Source organism: Equus caballus, chromosome 1 (genome assembly GCF_041296265.1).
Source record: "Equus caballus isolate H_3958 breed thoroughbred chromosome 1, TB-T2T, whole genome shotgun sequence".
In the NCBI taxonomy this organism is placed as follows: domain Eukaryota; kingdom Metazoa; phylum Chordata; class Mammalia; order Perissodactyla; family Equidae; genus Equus; species Equus caballus.
Window position 1 is genome coordinate 87,506,538 of NC_091684.1, and position 19,307 is coordinate 87,525,844.

General features: G+C 37.2%; 1 protein-coding gene across 3 annotated transcripts in view; it reads left to right on the top strand.

The window, feature by feature from the left end:
- B3GALNT2 (beta-1,3-N-acetylgalactosaminyltransferase 2) overlaps positions 1 to 19,307 on the top strand; it is a 50,982-nt gene that overhangs the window by 3,903 nt on the left and 27,772 nt on the right. For all 3 annotated transcript variants that reach the window (XM_070228957.1, XM_014733762.3, XM_001491545.7), the window contains exons 2-5: positions 4,099 to 4,246; positions 9,558 to 9,658; positions 12,595 to 12,788; positions 17,676 to 17,771. In XM_070228957.1, coding sequence (XP_070085058.1) covers positions 4,099 to 4,246; positions 9,558 to 9,658; positions 12,595 to 12,788; positions 17,676 to 17,771 — 539 coding nt within the window. The remainder of the gene's footprint in view (positions 1 to 4,098; positions 4,247 to 9,557; positions 9,659 to 12,594; positions 12,789 to 17,675; positions 17,772 to 19,307) is intronic.

Sequence of the window (19,307 nt, forward strand, 5' to 3'; positions counted from 1 at the left end):
TTGAGGGATTTTACTTAGTATTTTTAAAAAATTCTATTGGTGTATAATATACATTCAGAAAAGTGTATGTAAATGTGCAGCATGATATATTTTCACACACTGAACACGCCCAACTAATCAACACCCAAATTTAAAAGAAGAGCACTGCCAACACCCCAGAAGCTCCCTTTATGCTCCCTGCTTTCACTGCTAAGGGTGGTAACCACTATCCTGATCTTTTTTATTTTTTTTTTGAGGAAGATTATCTCTGAGCTAACATCTGCCACCAATCCTCCTCTTTTTTGCTGAGCAAGATTGGCCCTGAGCTAACATTCGTGCCCATCTTCCTCTATTTTATACATGGGGTGCCTACCACAGCATGGCTTGACAAGTGGTGCATAGGTCTGCGCCCAGGATCCAAACTGGCGAACCCCAGCCTGCCGAAGCAGAGTGCGCGAACCCAAATTCTACACCACCAGGCCAGCCCCTATCCTGATCTTTAATGGCTGAGAGTAGCCTGCTTTTGTACTTTATATAAATGGAACCATATAGTATGTGCATAGTTCTTATACCCTGCTTATCTTAATATGATGTAGGACAATATTTAATGATATGTTTACAACATAATTTTAATGGCTGCGTAGTATTCTAGCATATAGATACACTGTAATTTACTTAATTAACCCCTTATTGATGCACTTATGTAGTTTGCAGTTTTTCACCATTAATAAATGACACTATGATGAATAGAGATCTTTTAGTGCATCACTGATTATTTCTTTAGAATAAGTTCTTAGACATGGAATTCTTGGCAAAAGTTATACAGTTCTGAAATATTTGATGTATGTTGCTAAATTGCCCTGCAGAAGATTGTACCAAATTACATTCCTACCAGGAGCGTAGGCGAGTAGCCGTTTCCTAGAATTCATTATCAACATTTCCTTGAAGTACTCATCATTTCGGTATTATCATTTAAGAAGATATTTGTCAGTTTGAATGTAGGAGAAAACGGATATCTTACTGCTCTGATTCAAACTTGATTCCTAGTGAAATTGGACATTTTTTTCATAGGTTTGTTGGCTATTTGCATTTCTTCTTCTGTGAATTATCTTTATGTCTTTTTGTCTCATGTTTACTTCTTAGTTTTTCTTTTGTTTTATTCCTGTTCCAGACGCCAGAATCAAACCAGGTCCCCTATGCTTGCAGCATATAGGGCAGAGTGATGAAAGTGTAGAACACAGGCCGGAAGGGGGCTGGGGCCTGGGGCAGCATCCTTACACAGCTATTTATTGAACGTCCACTCTGGGTTTTATACCGTGTACCAGTACTTGGGAGTCTCTTGGACTGCTTTACGTTGATGCTGTGTGGTAGAAGAAGCCTGTTTTTCTGAAATGTGACCTTGGTCTATCTAGAAGTAGAACTTCTCTAGAAGGCCAGAATCTGCCATGTACTTCTCTGCAAGAAAAAGAGAAATGTGTGTAACGTAAAGCAGCTTAGACGTGGATTAAGAAGCAAGGAGGATTGCCAGTGGCAGAGAGAGGTGGAATAAGATCAAAAGGTAGTTTACAGCCTTAATCCATGAGGTTTTCATATGCCACATAGTTATCTTCATGTTTATTTGTTTATTTATTGGAGAATCTTGTTTGGCAGTAATATGGAAAAATGTGGGAGAACCCAGTAGAATACCCTTGTAATGGTCCAGGTAAAAGATGAGAGTCTGAGTTGAGGTACAGCTAGAATTAATGGTGTGAAAGGGATAGATCTGAGAAATTCTCCGTGAAGATTTTGTCATCGAGAAAAGGTTATTACGTTTCATGTAATCCATTTTTAAAAGATTTAGTGAGATTATCCATCAAAAATAAGGTAGTGATGTTTAGCATTTAAAGGGATGTTTGAGTTATTTTGAAATTTTACCTTTGTGCAGCAACCTTGTTTTCTGATGATGTCAGATAAATGGGGCATTTAGGTTAAATGTGATTTTTGCTCTTATACAGCTTTTAATCTTTTGAGAAGACATTTTGAAACAGATGAAATAGAATATCTAAAGGCTTATTTTTTTTTGGTATCAGTTTTCCCTGATTAGGAAACTGAGGCATAGGGGTTTGAATAACTTGTTACTGATACCATGCAGCATGTCAGCTATGGAATCAGTGTCAGATATGTCTGGTTATTACATTTGCCTCCCTCTTGTCACCAAAATGTACTTACTCTTAATATTTCTCTGTGAAAAAGTAAGGGGGGAAATGGGCATATTGTTGTCCATTTTACATAAGCATTTAAATTATTCTCCAAATTCAGACTCATTTAGTGTTAGTTCCAGGAGTAGGTACAACTTTCATCGTATTGTTACATATATCTGAGAAAAAATATTCCTGGGCCGTGAATTTTAAAAATTTAAAGTAGTAACCAGCATTTTCAGCGATCCACTTAGCACTAATTCACCACTTGAACTGGTGTTATGGATAAAAGATCAGAATTTAGATTCAGATGAGCTATATTAAGCTCTTTAGCTACAGAACAGTGATGAACAATGGAGTTAGATTGCCTAGATTAAATCTTAACCAGCCTTTTACTAGCTGTTTGATTTAGGGGAATTTACTGAATTTTTTTTGGTGCCCATTTTCTCATTTAAAAATGGAGCCTAATAGTACCTACCTCATAGGGTTGTGAGCGTTCAATGACAATATGCCTGCAAGGTGTTAAAATGATCTCTATACATAGTTCTTACTACACAGTAAGTGGTCAATAAATGTAGCCTGTTTATAAGCAAACCTAATCCATGCCAATTTGCATTTACATTAAAAATAAATTGTCTTTACAGAAGAATTCATTTTAGTGCAAGATTCATGGTAGTGTGAAATAAGAAGTATCTCTAGTCTGTTTAGAATTGACATACTGTTTTAAAAACATCTGTTGTGGGAAATAAGGTATCTACACAAAAATTCTTGTATTCCTATAATTGTTACAATGTAATTTCCTTAAATTATCCTATTAAAAGAATCTATCCCCAGATTTTCTTTTAATTATTTTAATTGGTCCTTTGAAGAAATATCAACATGTTTTTGTTGTCTTTTGACTAAATACCTAGATCCTTTGGCATGTAAAAACATTCCACTTAATGTAGTAAAGATCTCTGGCCTTCAGTAATTTATTTTTGGAAACATTTTTGGATCAGTTCCCACCATTGGAGAAAGAGATGAAATGGATCCCTCATTAGAGCTATATATAATCTTGTACCTCTCAAGCTTTGAAACTGGTGATGAAAAACAAGGATAGTATTTTTCCCTTCCATCTTCTTTCTAAGGACAAATTTGAAAAAGGTATTCCTGCCCATTAGACCTTATGACAATAAAAAATGAGCCTTTCACGTGAGTTGTCACTTTATTTCTTTTTTACTAGAAATATTGCTTCCTCTCCTTCATTCTTCAAAATATTTAGTAAGTGATAAAAGTTTTGCTGGCTGTAGAATTTATTGGCATAAATAAGGGTTCTGATACTTTTCAGCATGGTAGTCCTTTGATTTCATCTCCCAAACTTAATAACTAATATTAATGTAAGATTCACCTTTGAAAGTGCATTTTTGTTGTTGTTAGTTGCCATTAAATGCCTACTATTAGCCTGATACCAAACTAGGACCTTTGTGTGCATTATCTCACTTAAATTTTACAACAACTCTGTGAGAAGTATTATTATACCAGTTTGTTGTTGAAGAAACTGAGGTTCAAGATGTTAAATAACTTTTATAGCTAGTGTAAGAGAGCCGGGATTCTATCTGTGGTCTGATAATCACTCTTACTGCCTGCTACTCCATGGCTTATGCCACGTTGCCTTTCCAAACTGATGCTTCTCGGAAACATCTTGTTTGTTTTGAAAAATTTATGTACATATGTGAACATGAATATATATATATGTGTGTGGAAGGCAAAAAGGCTCTACTCCAAGAAGTTAGTAGTGGTCATCTCTGGATGCTGGGGTTATGTGTGCTTTTTTAAAAATTTTCTCCTTTTGCATTTTCTACAAACATGAATGTTTATTATTTTGTAATAAACATTTTTGTTTTACATATTGAACTTAGTAATTGAGATATGACATTTCTAATTTATTGTTGCTTATTTCTAGATCAATTTGCCTTATTCCCTCAGTGGAAATCTGGTCACTATGATGTGGTGGTTGGTGTGTTGTCAGCTCGCAATAACCATGAGCTTCGAAATGCGATAAGAAGCACGTGGCTGAAGCATCTAATACAGCATCCAGCATTAAGTAAACGGTAGGTTTTCCAAGTTGACACCTTGCCTGGTTTACTGAATAAGAGTTCTGAAAAACCTTCTTGGCTAGTCAGAGATGTTAATTCAGGCATGTTAATTTCTCCCAGGAGCAATGGCTATTTCATTTTGCTGGTTGGGGCACAAAAGTAAATTTAACCAAAGTTTTAAGCCAAAAGGTACTTGGAGGAGAATATCTTCATTGGTTAACATACCCACTGCTGTATTTATAGATAGCTAGTTTTTTGGTTTTTTGTTTATTGTTTTGCTTTGATTTAGAATAGCAGTTCTTAAAAGGCTCTGTTCCAGGATAGTTCTCTGCTTAGACACATTTGTGTCTAAAAATGCTTTTCACTAACTTCACAGAGATACACGTAATTTTTTCAGTTCTGTAGTGTTTCTCATTGATCCGCAGTGCCATGCTCTTTTTCCTGACTACTCTTCCAGGGCTGAACTTTGATAGCGCACCTCATGTTGACATTAGATGGTTCAGTTATTTGTTAGGAGCCCAAGACCTTGGTCTTCTCCTTGCGACCACCCTCTAAAGATTGTGTAGTGAGGGGCTAGTGGGAGAGGAACATGGAAGGTTGGCCTTCTGGTTATGTGAAGACACTTAGGTGATAAGCAGAGAAGGCCCTCTCAGGATTGCATCAATCCTAAGAGGCATGTTTGTGACTGAGTAGCGATACAAGCAAATTGCAGTTGTGAATTTTCTTGTCACTAGTAGTAACATTTATAGATTTCCTATCATACTCATAGTAGCTTTCATTCCTTTTCAAGACTGCTTTCTATAGTTCATGATTGCAATGATAATAGAACCTATTACCCAGCAAATGAAAGGCCTTAGAATAACCACTATAATCAGAACCATCTCTAAAACCTGCACTTCCTATTGTCTTTCCCGTCTCAGAAAATAATGACCCCTTTCCACCAGTTGCTCAGACCAAAAACCTTGGCGTTTTTTGTTGTAAATGGGGGAGTAAGTTCCCCTTGTGGGATCTTTAGGGATCATTCCAACATGGCCACAGAAATTTCATTGGGAGAGGCATACGAAATTAAAGGATTTATTATCCTCACGGGTTCTAGAGAGAGAGGCACAGTGCGCCATACAGGGGGCCATACAGGAGGAGTCCAGGGAGTAGTCTCAACCAAGCAGTGGGGAGCTGAGAGAGAGTGAAGACCCATGGACAGGTGCCTTTACTGGGAATCAGGGTGGCGTAAAGCAGCAGAAGCCTCGAGGGCACTTCATTGTTGTGTTTGAATGTTACCGTGTCACAGTCGGGAGAAGGCAAGAGGGGGAACTTGTGGCAGGCAACAGCGTTTTCACACTGCTGCATCTGGTCACCTAGGCAGGATGCTCACAGCCTGTTTGTGGGGATGTTGAGGCATCAGGCAAATAGGAAGTTTTAAAAATTTACAATACAGTGTTATCTTGATTCTTCTTTCTCTCAGAAGTCTCCTTATCTGAATTTTCTGCTTCCACTTTTATCCCCTATATTTTATTTTCCACACAGCAGCCAGAGTGATCCTTTTAAAATTAGTCAAATTTTGTCAATTTTATGCTCATAGCCCTCCATTGACTTCCCTTCTTGCTTAGAGTGAAAACCCAAGTCTTCATTGTGATCTTTGACCTTATCTGCATCTACTTCCCCTACACTATCCACCTCACGCTGCTTCAGGACAATAAATGTGTTCCTGCCTCAGGGCTTTGCACTTGCTGTTCCCCCTGCCTGTACCACTCTTCCACTGGATAGCCTCACAGCTCGCTTCCTCACTTTCTTCAGATCCTGCTTAGATGTCGCTTTAGCAGGCAGCCCCATATTAAATAGCATCCCACCCCTGTTCCGTCTCTATCTTCTCCTACTTGGCTTTATTTTTCTTGATAATACTTATCACCAACTGGCATGTTTATTGCATTTAGTTGTATATTTATAAATTGTTTGTCTTTTTACACTAGAATATAAGTTTCACGAGCTTAGGGGCTTCAGCTTTTTTCTTTGATATGTCCCCAGTACCTACAACCTAACCTGGCACAGAGTGAGGTGCTCAGCACTATTGAGTGAATGACCCAGAATGAAGTGTAATTAGTAAAATTAACATTCAGACATTCGCCAGTAATTTATTTGCCATCGTAGCTAGCATTCTTGCTTTAAATTCAGTAAGCTTGGTGATTTGTTTTATAAAAATGATGGGATATCTGGATAAAAATAAAGATTAGTCAGGAACTTCCTGGGACAGAGAAATTTTGTGGATCCAGTAAAAATACTTAACATGGCTTAAAAAAACAAATTTGGCAAATATCTGCAATAATTCAATTAGCAAATTTATTCATTTCTATTTATACTTTTATTCTAAATGCTAGTTGTTTATGAAAGGTATTTTGCCTTAATTGGCCATTAGTGCAAGAAAGTGTTTGCGTTTCTGTGGTTATGGCTTACTTCCAAAGCTTGTATTTCACTGAAGGAGCCAGACTCCACATATATTTTGAGGACCTTATTTAATTAGAAGCCTTTGTAATAAAATCATAAGTTGTCAATTTCACAAGTATTTATTAAGTATTTTCTGTATACAGGTAGTGTATTATGTGTGGTAGAATACCAAGATGGATACAATATAGGCTGAATCTTTATGGGGCCTTGAAGTTTGGTAGAAGGAAATAGATGTAATAGTGTAATAAAATGTTGTATGTGCTGTGATATAAATGGAAATAAAAGAGCCTGCAGTGTTTGGGAAACTGCAAACAGTTCTATGTAACTGGAGCACAGGGATTATGAACGTTTGCATGTGTGTGTGGATAAGTGTGAGATAGAGCGCTAGGAAAGGAAAGAGGGGCGGAGAGACAGAGATTATTACATAAAGAGAAGGAGGGAGGGCTTATAACTGTGAGAGGTAGGCAGTAACCAGATCGTGTAGAACAATTGTGTTGAGCGTTCAGTGGACAGTGAGATCTTTTTAGGCAAGGACTGCTGAGGGGCTGAACTAAAGTGGTGACCTTATAAGAAAATAAGGTAATTGAATGTAGAAAGAGGAGGAAGAGTGTAGGATTATTGCTGGCTTTCTGACTTGGAGAAGAATGAAGTCATCAATCAAGACAAAAAATACTAGATGAGAAGAGGAGGTTTCATGGGAAAGAAGCTCGGTTGTGGATGTGTTGAGTTTGAGGTACCTGCAATGTGTGCTAGTAAATATTGCCCAACTGGATCTCTGAAAAAAATATGCTTATATGTATGTATATGTTTATTGTAGATTTTATTGATATAAAATATGTGTAGCACATAATTGATAGATAACATATACGATACTCTTTATTGTAAATTCCATATAGCTAATTGATCCTCATAGAAAGATTTCATTGCCTTCCAGACTTTTGTATCTATAATGAAGTTATGGTTGCAGTTGACGAGAGTATAGTTCTGACATAAATATTTCATTTAAGTTAATGAGTAAGACTAAAGTGACAACTAAGATGTGTGACAGAACTTTACTCTTAGTGAATGAAGTAAATGACTTCTTTGCTGAATCAGGTAATAGGTTCTGAACTTTGAGGGAGAGCATTTCCTCAGTTTTTTGTACTATTTACAATGACGTGGCTACAGACACATCACATTTTTAAGTTTAATCTACATTATTAACATTTTCTCCATCACTTTCCTAAGTCTAGACACTCTGCAAAGCAATATTTGTAGCATTTGCCAGTTTCCATGGTGCAAATATTCCCACCAAGGCCAGTTTCAAGCAACTAATGTGACGTCTCTGAACACAGAGTTGGGCAAGATATGCAGCAGCACACCATTATAATATTTCCATACACATCTCATAGGTTTAAATAACCTCAAGAGCCTAGATAATAGTGAAATAATTAATGATGAATTTGACCATTTATTTCCTTTGTTTTTAATATAATGTATTTAATTGTAAGTTTATCTAATTTAATTTTTAATAAAGACTGTGCTTAATAACCAGCTCACAAAGTTCCTGAAAATTTAGCAATTGGGTGTCACAAGCCAGTAGGAACAGGCTGCAGCACATAACTGTCTGTGTGCCATCTAGGTGAAGATGTCCAATGAATTTATGGATCTTTTACTTAGAAGATGAGTGCAAACTAGAGATGCTAATTCAGGAATCATTCCTAGGCTAGTTGAAGTCTTAGGAATAAATATTGTCCAGGGAGAGCAGGTGAAAAGAGTGAGCAGAGGGGGCTGGCCCCGTGGCCGAGTGGTTAAGTTCGCGCGCTCCGCTTCAGGCGGCCCAGTGTTTCATTGGTTCGAATCCTGGGCGCGGACATGGCACTGCTCATCAAGCCACGCTGAGGCGGCGTCCCATATGCCACAACTAGAAGGACCCACAACGAAGAATATGCAACTATGTACTGGGGGGCTTTGGGGAGAAAAAGGAAAAAATTAAAAAAAAAAAAGAAAAGAAAAGAAAAGAGTGAGCAGAGTGAGCAGAGATCCAAGGGCAAAGCCCTGGGGTAGTATCCACTTTTAACGGACAAGCTGAGGAAGTAGAGCCGGGGGCACTGACTCAGCAGGGCCACGGACAGAAGGGAAGAGAGCATTTTAAGGAGACTAGCACTGTGAGCCATAGAGCAGTCAGGTAGGTAAGGGTTGAAGAGTGTCTTGATTTAGCAGCAGATCAGTGGGTACATTTGTGGTAGACATCTCAACGGAAGTGGTGGGTGTTGAAGCTAAAATTTCTGTTTTATGAAACGAGTGGGAAATGAGAAACTAGAGGCTGTGATTTTAGTTAATTCTTTTGTAGGACTTCACTGTAATGGAAAAGGTGGGGACAAGGAAGGATGATAGCTAAATAGAAATTAATGTCAGGAATTCATCATATTTATAACGTGTGGGGAAGGAACCACAGGTTACAGGTAAGCAGTGAAGCAAGGTCTAGGAGAGGAGAGGCCCTCCTCCTGAATAGAAAGACTCGTCTTGAGCAGAAGGAGCACCTTCTGAAATAGGAGAAGTGAGTAAAGAAGATTGCAGATGTAGATATGTTTTTAGCTGTGGGCATGGGAAGTTGACTTTGCTGTAGTTTGCTTTTAAATGGTCTGAGCATTTGCTGGGAGCCAGGCCAAACATATTCATACTTGCTTTAATCTAGTGCTGCAGTAGAGGCTTAGACATAAGTCATTTGGTAGTTAGCAACTTTTGGTTTGCTTGTTTCCCTTTTTGCTAGACTAGAGGAATAAAGTTAGAATTAATCCTAATAAATACCTGTGTCTCAAAGAAAAAGCTCTGAAATGGGCGTGAGGAAACATGCATGTGCAAAGTGAAGATCACTAACTGATGTTAATGCCTACACATCTCTCAGTGTGCTTGTGAAGTTCATCATAGGTGCTCATGGCTGTGAAGTGCCTGTGGAAGACAGGGAAGATCCTTACTCCTGCAGACTACTCAACATCACGAATCCAGGTAAGGCTTCTTTTTCCGCAGCCCTAGGACTGCCACGTCTGATGTGAGCAAGAGTGGCTATTGACTGATTACTCAGGATGGCTGTGGGGGTTCTTTGTAGACATGTATAATTTCAGGATCCAGGAGAATTTATTTTTCAGTGTGGTTCAAATGCATTTGCAAATTCCTGATGCATAGATAAATCATGAATTACTGAATTTTGAACTTCTGGAAAACTGCTGATTTTCACTAGCCTGTTGATTTATAATAGCCATGATACAAATATTGTGAATCAACTTTCTCTTCGAATTATTTCTAAGCTTCTGCAAAAGAAACAAATAGTAAAAAAATTAGAAACACTAGTAGTATTTTTTATTCCTTACAATTAAAAATTTGTGGGAGTTCCGATGAGGATGAAGAAACGTGATCCTAATCTGGTTCTCTGTGTTACCCGGAACCAGTTTTAGGACGTTAACTCTATAATTGCCTATTTTGTTTATTAGCATTTCCTGTGATGTTCAGCTGTGGTTCTAAGGGCAATTAAACTTTTCCAAATCTTAAATGTGCTGATTATGACTTCTGCTATTTTAAGATTTGTCAAACCCGTATAATCATATCCGCCTTGCTTTTATAGGCAGCAATAGTGTAGTGGTTAAGAGCATGGGCTCTGGAGTCAGGCTCCATGGCTTTAAGTCTCGGCTCGGCCATTTTCTAGCTGTATGACCTTCAGTCAGTTATTTATGCCTCTGTGCCTCAGTTTCATCATCTGTAAGCTGGGGATAAAAGTACTTACCTCATAGGGATTGACATGAGGATGAAATAAGTTGATACATAGAAAATATTTAGAATAGTTTTTGGGACATGGCAGGTACTTATTATTTTAAAGAACCTGCCTTTTTATAAAGTTGAGCTTCAGTCAGCTTTTTTAGTACATTGACTATATTTTCAGGTCTACGTTGTAAAGCAGTAGTTTCTTACTTAGGATGTCTATGAATTTAGTTAACATTGTAAACAAAATTTTGTGTATAATCGTGTTTTCCTGGGGAGAGGGTTTTTTGGAGTCCCAAAGGGACCATGAACCTAATAAAATGTTGTGTTACTCATGATGTAAAAGCAGCTTAGAACAAATTACATTTGAAATCCAAAACCAAACCAAATTTTTTAAAACCTCACCTTTAAATTAACCGGACTTTTATTAATGTGCTTTATTCATTAATAATAAAGGAGTGAAGCTTTCTATTAATGAAAATTTTTCATGTATGTAATAGCTAGGTTGTAAATTTTTAAAAATAGGCATGACTAAATTAATATTGAACCTAATTTTATCCTTTTTGATGATTCAAACAGCATTTAGGTTTATTTCAGTATCTTAAGGTCATCGTGAGCATTAATCATGATACTCTGGATGTGTAGAAGTTTTGATTAACAGCGTTATCAAAGCAGCAGGATTGCCTGTGTCCAGGTAGCTTAAAGTTCAAGGCACATTTGTTTTAGATAGAAAATGTGTAGTTATGTTACAGTGTGCTTAACCTATTGCCTAAAATAGACATGCTTCTACTTTGGATATCTTTTGATTTACTGAATATATTAAAGGGAAAAAACTTTTGTTGTTGTCCAGTATATTTGGAGTCTTGACTTTCCAGTCAGAGCTTGCCCACCCATGATAAAATCTGTATCCTCCTTTTTTTGCCTCCTGCTCGTGTATGTAATTGATGAGCAGTCAATTCTGTTTGTCACATTTCTGTTTAGTCACATTTTATTGAGCATCGAATAAGTGTAAAATAGCATTCTAGGAATTCTAAGGTAGGAATCCAAATGATCTGCTAGGGTATGGAAAAAAGAATTTTTATTTATCTGAAAATAAGAAATGTCACCTTTTATTAATACTGAATATATTGACTGACAATGCTATATGTGTATTTTTGTAAATAAATATATGAGCGTGTGTACAGATGTTTTTAACTGATGAGGTTGTGTGATCAGCAAAGTTGGAAAAACAACTCTAACAGATACAAAGAACTTTGGCATAATAATCCTTTAAAATAGATTTTCATATTATTTCTCAAAGTGGCACTGATATTCTCAGCCATGTTAATGGCTTCATGTAATCTGTCCAGATTCACTTATGGTACTTTAAAAAATTATTTGAAAAGCACTGTTTTGGCTTTGATTAGACAGCTGTGGGGGAGTGGAAAGAGCACTGAATTTGAAATCGCTAAACCTGGGTTTGATTCCTGGCTCTGCCACTTTCTGTGACCTTGGGCGAATTACTTAAACTCTCTGGACTTCAGTTTCTTAATCTCTACACAGAAAATAATGCTACAGGCGCACAGTGTAGTTGCAAAGATGTAATGTGATGAGGCATGGCACATAGTAGGTGGTCAGAAATGCTTACTGTGTTTGATGTGCTTATCTTTTACGAATAAAGTATAGCAAGAGTTTTTCAGTGTTATTTGAAGTGATTTCAGTTACTTTTGTCTGTGATAATTGCCTGACACCACAAATATTTTAAACTGCCCAACAAGAAGTAGGATTTTTGGAATTTGCAGAGCAAGACTAAATTTACTCGTTATTTGTGACTGTAGTTAGTACTGTTTTTAATATTGCTGTTTTTCCAACCTTTCCTAATGGATGCCTTTGAGTTTAATATTCCCCTGTGGTATTTATACATACATATGCACACATGTATGCAAAAATCTATGACAGTGGCTCTGATACTTGAATATTTTACTTAGATGTGGCTGAAAACTTAGTTCTTAAGTTTCAAAATAAGTTTTTTTCCTAGAAGCAGCCATATTTCTGAAGCATTTTTTAAATTGCTTCCATTTGTGAAAGAATTATATAACAAACGATTATCTAGATTTTGCTATCAAGCCCATTTCATTACTTCATATTAGTAAAATAAAAGACTGTATTTATTTGATTATGTGAAACTCCTTTTCTCATTACTTCCTTAGTTTTGAATCAAGAAATTGAGGCATTCAGTCTTTCTGAAGACACTTCATCAGGGCTCTCTGAGGACCGAGTTGTCAGTGTGAGCTTCAGAGTTCTCTACCCCATCGTTATTACCAGTCTTGGGGTGTTTTATGATGCCAACGGTGTGGGTTTCCAAAGGAACATCACCGTCAAGCTTTATCAGGCAGAACAGGAGGTATGCACTGCTTTGTACAAGGTTTTCCCCATTTTTCTTTTTCAAAAACATCAGGTTTTTCCTCATGGCATACAGGAGGTTGGAGACTATGTCATTCTGTCTGGTCGAGAGACTTCCACCTTTCTTCCTTATCGATTGGATACATTATAGTATAATATGTTATAATGCTGGTTTGGGGAAAGAATACCAATGAATAAACGTGTTGTATCTAGAAAAGAAGGAGTTGGACCAGATTAGAAATTCCCAACCTGAAATCCCCTAAAGTCTAAGTAATTTCAAAAGTTGGTAATGAATATAAAAAGTTTGCGACTCTTAGGTATAAGCGAGTGTTACTGTCTCTTTCTTCCGATCCTAAAAGTTTATCTATAATACAAGGCTAACAGCTGCTTTAAATCTTTTTTGTAATAAGATTGTAAAGGGAATAAAAGTTTAAGATAACTGGGGTTACTCTTTTCCTGGCATTTGGGGAAATCTGGTTTGTTCAGACTATATCTGAAGGAGTGTAGCAAGGAATTGAATTTGAAAAGATATATTCCTGGGTTTTAAAATACAGAAATTTTGAAAGAATTATACAGTGAACATGCATAATCCACCAACTAAATTCTATAATAGTTAACATTTTGCTGTATTTATTTTATCACATTTATAGTTGTTTATCAATCTTTTTTTAATGTATTTCAGAGTAAGTTGCAGCCATAAGTATACTTCAACCCTAAACACTTTAGTGTGTGTATCAACTAGATTTTAATATTTGTTTGTGGTTTTTCAAACTTTATACACAGTGAAATGTGCGCAGTGTTTTAAACTGCATAAACCTGTGTAATCCAACTCCTATCACCCTACCCCATTCCCTGGAGGCAGCCGCTGTTCTGATTTTTTTTTTAACCGTAGACGAGTTTTGCCTGTTGTGGGACTTCATATATAAATAGAAGCATGTAGTAAGTATTCTCCTGTGTAAGGCTTTTTTCACTCCACGTGTTTTTGAAATTCATCCATGTTGTATGTATCAGTGAATTTTCCTTTTCCTTTTCCTTCTTTTAATTGCTAAGTTGTATTCCAGCAATATATGATGTTTATCCATCCTCCTATCGATGGGCACCTGGAATGTTTCCAGGGTTTTTCTCCTTTATTCTATTAGCGTGATGAATCACATTTGTCGACTTGGGAGTGTTAAACAAAACTCCTGTTCCTCTTGGTGCTGATGTATTATTCTTTTTATATATTTCTGGAAATCGTGTTGCTTGTGGACAGCATATACTTGGGGCTGCTTCTTTATCTAGTCTGAGAATCTCTACTTTTTACGTGAAGTGTTTATTCCATTTACATTTAACACAGTTATTGAGGTGGTTTGATTTTGTTTTTCATTTGCTATTTGTTTTCTGTTTGTTGCACTTTTTTTGTTTCTCTCTTCCTCCTTTCCTGCCTTCTTTTGTGTTAATTGAATGTTTTTTAGAATTCTGTTTGAATTTCTCTGTTGTCCTTTTAGCTACAGCTCTTTGTACTATTATGTTTTGTGTGCGTGGTTGATGTAGGGATTACAATACACATCCTCAACTTTTTGATATTCTTAAAGTTAATGTTGTCCCCCTTCATGTAAAATATAAGAAACTTGCAACTATATAATTCCATTACTATTCTTTTTTGGTCTAGTTGTTATATGCATTACATCTGTGTATACTATAAATCCCACAATGCAGTTATAATTTTTACTTTAAATAGCTAAATGTATATTAAAGTAATTTAGAGAAAAATAGTGTTTTATATTTGCCCACATTTTTACCATTTATGGTATTCATCATTCCTTCCTGAATATATCCCAAGTTTTCATCTGATACCATCTCCTCCAGCCCAAAGAACAACCTTTGTCGTTTCTTATAGTGCAAGTTTACTATGATGAATTTGCTTAGTTGTCATTTTTCTAAAAATGTTTTTATTTTGTCCCCCCGCACCTTTATTCTTGTGGGATATTTTCTGGATATAGAAATTCTGAGTAGACTTTTTTCTTTTCAATATTTTAAAGATGTTGCTTCCGTGTTTTCTGGCCTCCATTGTTTCTGGTGAGAAGTCAACCATTCTTCATGTTGTTGTTCTCATGTGTGATGTATGTGGTGTGGTTTTTGTTTTGTTTTGTTTTTCCTAGCTGCTTTTAAGATTTTATATTTGATTTTAACCCATTTAGTTGTATTGTACCTTGGTGTGGTTTTTCTTTATGTCTGTTCTGCTCAGGGTTTGCCAAGTTTATTCAAACTGTAAATTTATGTCTTTTACCAAAATTCTTCCAAAGTTTTTCCCAGCCCCATTCTCTCTACTCATTCTGGGATTCCAGCTACATGTGTGTTAGACCTTTTGGTATTGTCTCACAGATCACAAGACTTCATTTTTTTCAATGTTTTTTCTCTCTGTTTTTCAGATGTGATAATTTTTGCTAATCTGTATTCAGAGTCACTAAGTCTTCTAGCATTTCAAGTCTGCTGTTAAGCCTAGCTAATATTTCCGATATTGTGCTTTTTAGTTCTAGAATTTCCATTTAATACTTTTTTGTAATTCCTATTTGTATAAAATTTCCTGTATTTATTTATTTGGGGCATATTTTTTTCTATGGCCTTGACCTTAGTTTTAATAATGGCTTTAAAATCCTGTCTGCTTGTTCTTTTTTTTTTTTTTTAAGATTTTATTTTTCCTTTTTCTCCCCAAAGCCCCCCAGTACATAGTCGTGTATTTCTAGTTGTGGGTCCTTCTAGTTGTGGCATGTGGGATGCCACCTCAGGATGGTTGGATGAGCGGTGCCATGTCCGTACCCAGGATCTGAACTGGCGAAACCTTGGGCCGCAGAAGCGGAGCGTGCAAACTTAACCACTCGGCCACGGGGCCAGCCCCTGCTTATTCTAATATTTGAGTCCTCTTTAGGTCTGTCTTTATTATCGTCTTTTCTCTTGAGTATGGGTAACATTGTCTTCTATTGAGGAACTTAGGATTTTATCCTAGATATTGTGAATAATTCATTGTAGAATCTCTGGATCCTGTTATATTCCTTGAAGAGCATTGATTTTTTTTGTTTTAGCAGGCAGTTAAATGGGCTGGACACAGACGCTGAACTCTGTCTCCTTTGCGATGGGCAGCAGCTGAAATCTCTGTTCAGTTCTTTAGGACTTATTTGGGCTGCTTGCATCCTGTTTTGAATGTGTATTTCATGAGTCAGCCACAGACGTGGGCAAAATTTCTATGCAGAGTTTAGGGCTCTCTCTCTGACCCTTTCCTTTCTGAGGTTTTCCTCCTCACTTCTTAGCTGATGTGTCTGCCCCATATCTGTCCTCTGGTTTTTCAACTGGTAAGACTACAGGTTTTTACTTCAGATTTGCAGTTGTCCCTCAAGGTATGCCTTCAGACAAAGAGCCTTAAAAAAAAGTGTGGGAAACGTACCCGCTGCCTTTCTCTTCTTCCTGGTATTGATTTTCCTCCAGTTTCTGCCTGCTTTGTTTGCATTCCAGAGCCTTCAGATCATTTTTTTAAATGTTTTGTCCGGTGTTCATAATTGTTATCTATAGGAGAATTGGTCTGATGTTATTGGAGGCAAACTGTTCAGTTTTCTTAGACATCTTTAAAAATGCTTTTCTATTATTGTTAATGTTGATTGCTGCTAACAGGTACAATATTAGAGTCACCAATAAATAAAGAAATCAATTCAAGATTAAATTTCTTTTTTGCAGTTTGTCCTATTCCTACTTCCTCCAGAGAATCCATGTAGTTTGTAAATGTGCTTACTGAAATGAATTTGAGGGAACTAATCCTAGTGGTGATTGCAGTTGTTGTGATCACACTGAGAAGAGCTTTATTAAGTTACCAAAGTAGAAGAGTTCCTATACTGTTACTGTAGTTAAAGATTTCATTGACACTGAAGCTCAGAGGGGTAACTGAATAGCAATACTCTGAATTCCACTCTTATCCTTAATGTAGAAATTAGGATTAATCTTGAATGTTTTTGATATACTTAATTGTCTTAGCATATGTAGTCTTTTTTTTTAACTATTCATAATGTTTGAGTTATCAAATCAAGTAGTTTGGTTCAGATGTACAATATTTTGATCATGTTGACTTAACTTTTAGTTGCCGTATTTTTAGCCAAGGAGAAATTAATCTTTGTCCTCAAGGAAGGCCCAATGTAAAGTGGGTGCCACTGGGTACACAGGTAGTCACAGTGCAAAGAGTATTACTACTGCATTGCTGGGAACTGGTGTTAATGGAAGAAATATACACAATCCATTAAAAACCTCTTAATTCTGAACTTCTGCATGATCTTGATAGATTTAACAGAAGTTTCCCCTATGGTAAGTTGGTGTATAAGAATAGGCATGAGAATAAGGAAATGTTCTTGCCTAAAACAACTGGGAAGGACCCAAAGAAAACACTAAACATAAAGAGAATCAGTGCTCTTTTATATTCCCTTTTTTGTTTTTTCTTCTAACGGTTCTTTTTGAAGTGGGATGCGTGAGTACCTTTGTTCTGTTAGAAATCTGTAATCTTTCCGTTTATTCTTTACCCTTTGGGGCTAAGCCTAATAAGTTGGCTTTGTTTAACAACACCTCACACTTCCCCTAATGCTCCTCATTTCAAGGTGGGTATTTTTTTAAGGTTGTGTGGATTGTATTTAGTGTTTCAGAACTTCATGCCGACTTTGGTTATCTTAAATATGTTTATTTGGTAACCATGATGGCGCTAGAAAACCCAAATGATGCCTAAACCACAGTAGAACAATGTTAGTAGCCATTGCTGGGGCCATTGAGGATTTAGCTGAGCAAGATGTAAGATATTTGAAAACTTGTGTATACGCTATCTAACATGAAGCATTTCTTCTTGTCTTTCTTCTTTCTTTTTTTTCCCGATTCGTAGGAGGCCCTCTTCATTGCTCGCTTTAGTCCTCCGAGCTGTGGTGTGCAGGTGAACAGGCTGTGGTACAAGCCTGTGGAGCACTTCATCTTACCAGAGGTACAGGGTGTAATGAAGGACTGTGCTAGGCCTGGGTGTGTGCTTTCAGAGGCAGGTACTTGATGTTTTGTTGTACCAGGACAGCTCTCCAGAGTGGTAGATGAGGCTGCTAACTGGGATGCACTAACATGTAGCACTCTGCATTCATACCTCCAGAGAGCTTCAGGATGGCTCAAAGCTGCCAAAACCACTCTTTTTGAAAAGTGTTGCATGTTCCCATGGTTTATTTAGTGGAGTAGAGAACTGCATAGCTGTTCAATGACAAAGGATAGTAATAGGGATGAATTGATAGAAAGACCAGATGCAGATAGCATTTGAGTAAATGAAACAGTTTACTTATCTAAAGAATGGGGGGAAGAAAGCTGCAGACAGGATAATGGCAAAGAGATCAGCCACATTTCCAAGATAGATAAAACTTCTCCAAGTTGTGGAAGATGTCTGAAAGCATAACTGCCACCTTCAGGGTCCCTGTGGTTCCAGTCTTAAGTAGGTAAGTGCTGGAGACCACCTGACCTGCCAGGTGCGCTCATCCGTCTTGGAGTTAAGCCACAATATGGTTGAGTGGTACACAGTTGGACATGAACAGATCATCCATCTGTCAAGCTCAGCCTTTCCAGCCTGTTTCATTCTAGCCCAAGTGCATTCCTGAACTCAGCGCTTTGGAACCACAGTGGGGTCAGTTTCCTGGACATCTCTGGGAATCACTTTAGATCAGCTGTAGAGTTCATCCTGCAGCATCAAAGCTGAGTTAGGATGTGCGACCTAGACAGGTGACCAGCCCTGCTGACTCACCAGGAGATGTTTTGCTGCCACCAGTCTTGTGGGGTACTGGTCACACTTATGCAACAACAGAATCACACATTTTATAGTAGGCTGTGGATCTTTAAAGTTGAATACAAGTAGTTGAAATGTTAATATATATGTTAATTCTGTGAATGTCAAAGAGATTTCCTTTATTTCACCTATATATGAACTTCCATTTAAAAACATTTTAAATAAAAACAAAACTAAAACACACTGGAAAAAATTTTCCAATTTCTCAATGTTGTAAAAAAGACTGGTGAACATCTTTACACCTCTCTTTTGTGTACATAACTGGTTATTTTCTTACGATGAATTGTTGGTTCAAATTTATAAACATTTTAAGGCATATGATTTCTTTCTGGAGGGCAGTTTGTATTAGCAGTATATAAGAATGCCTATTTTCCTGTGTCCTTTTTAGATTTCATAAATGAACTTTTTTCCTTGTTAAATGAACTATCTACCATCAAAGGTATCTCTCACTTGTCATTAAGAGTAGTGGCTCGGGTAAGTTGTACTGGCCAAGTGGTGGGTATCAGTTTCTGAAGGAAGCCGTTCTTTGTTTTGTTTATCCATTTACTCAGAAAATATGTATTGAGAACTTAGTCTGTGCCCAACACTGGGACCCTGTGAGGACAACACGAAGGTCCCGGGCCTTAAAGCAGTTCATATCCTCATGGGGAGAGGGGAGCTAACGCTGACACTCTGCCTGACTCCCTGTGTGCCAGGCATGGT